Source organism: Amphimedon queenslandica, unplaced genomic scaffold (assembly GCF_000090795.2).
Source record: "Amphimedon queenslandica unplaced genomic scaffold, v1.1 AMPQUscaffold_1126_Cont26859, whole genome shotgun sequence".
Classification (NCBI taxonomy): Eukaryota; Metazoa; Porifera; class Demospongiae; order Haplosclerida; family Niphatidae; genus Amphimedon; species Amphimedon queenslandica.
This window is the reverse complement of record NW_003558526.1, coordinates 1-1,114: the sequence shown is the minus strand read 5'-3', so window position 1 is coordinate 1,114 and position 1,114 is coordinate 1. Positions and strand designations below refer to the sequence as shown.

Below are 1,114 nucleotides of genomic sequence, written 5' to 3'. Positions count from 1 at the left end.
TAATTAGACGATAGAAGCAGCCACGCCCCTCTGTCAGAGTATAGGAGACACGACCCTTTTTCAGACGATAGGAGGAGACATACCCCTCAATCAGATGATAGGAGACACGCCTCTCAATCAGATGATAGGAGGAGACACACCTCTTTTTCAGATGATAGGAGGAGACACGCCCTTTTTTCAGACGATAGGAGACACACCCCTCTATCAGATGATAGGAGGAGACACACCCCTCTATCAGACGATAGGAGGAGGTCATTTGCGTTTAGAGCTCCTAAACCAAATTTCAAACTGCCCCTCACTAAACCTCCGCCTGTAGTGACTGACCCAGTCAATACTTCATTCACTGATGGAAAGAGATTGGGTGAGAGAGAGAGAGAGTGTGTTTGTTTAACATTAACATGTAATGTGTAGGTGTATTCAAAATAATGACCCAAGAACAATCTGTTCGGCCACCAGATCCTTGGACTTTCAGGGAAGTAAGTATTTTAATGATTTCGTATCTTTAGGTTTGATAAATTTGCCGCTATTTTCTGTTCATTTTTTAAAGGATCAGTTGAAGAAAGAGATAAGTTTCATTAACCAGTACAAGCCATTGATGAACGAGTTTGAGCAGTTGATGAAGGACTCACCACACGTCTGGAAGTATCCAATAGACAACCAGTTACCAAGGTAACCATTAATATTAGTGTTATTGTTTTATTATTTGTTCAGTGATGAAGACAATGTTGGTTTTGAGGATCACGTGTTCCTAATGAAGCACATTGAAGATAAGGACTTGCCAAGAAAAGGTAACAGCAACTAGAAACTGATTCTCGAATTTCCATTCTCGTACTGCTTCATCACAGGCCCAGTTAGGCATTTCATGGAACTGGTTGCGACCGGACTCTCTATGAATCCCTACTACACTGCCCAGGAGAAGGTTGAGCACATTGGATGGTACAAAGACTATTTTAAACAATTCCCTAGGGACGAACTGGACTTGGAATAAAACACCACTATTGTTATTAAAATGTATGTATTATAAAATGAACGATTGTAAATATTAATATTAGTATTATTATTATTGATAATATTAATTGTTGCTTTTGTATATGATTATAATTAGCTTTCATTA

General features: G+C 39.0%; 1 protein-coding gene across 1 annotated transcript; it reads left to right on the top strand.

Moving 5' to 3' along the window:
* The first annotated feature begins 8 nt into the window (after window positions 1–8).
* On the top strand, window positions 9–1,021 carry LOC109593521 (28S ribosomal protein S31, mitochondrial-like). Its single transcript, XM_020008566.1, has 5 exons — window positions 9–361; window positions 412–476; window positions 548–669; window positions 712–788; window positions 846–1,021. The coding sequence occupies exons 2-5, from the start codon at window positions 426–428 to the stop codon at window positions 986–988; spliced, it is 393 nt and encodes a 130-aa protein (XP_019864125.1). The 5' UTR covers window positions 9–361; window positions 412–425; the 3' UTR covers window positions 989–1,021.
* The last annotated feature ends 93 nt before the right edge of the window (window positions 1,022–1,114 follow it).

Bases quoted from the DNA above. Each gene is read 5' to 3' on its own strand.
- LOC109593521 (XM_020008566.1), top strand. From the start codon at position 426: ATGACCCAAGAACAATCTGTTCGGCCACCAGATCCTTGGACTTTCAGG. The intron at 477-547 runs GTAAGTATTTTA...CATTTTTTAAAG, and splicing joins ATCCTTGGACTTTCAGGGAA to GATCAGTTGAAGAAAGAGAT. The intron at 670-711 runs GTAACCATTAAT...TTATTTGTTCAG, and splicing joins ATAGACAACCAGTTACCAAG to TGATGAAGACAATGTTGGTT.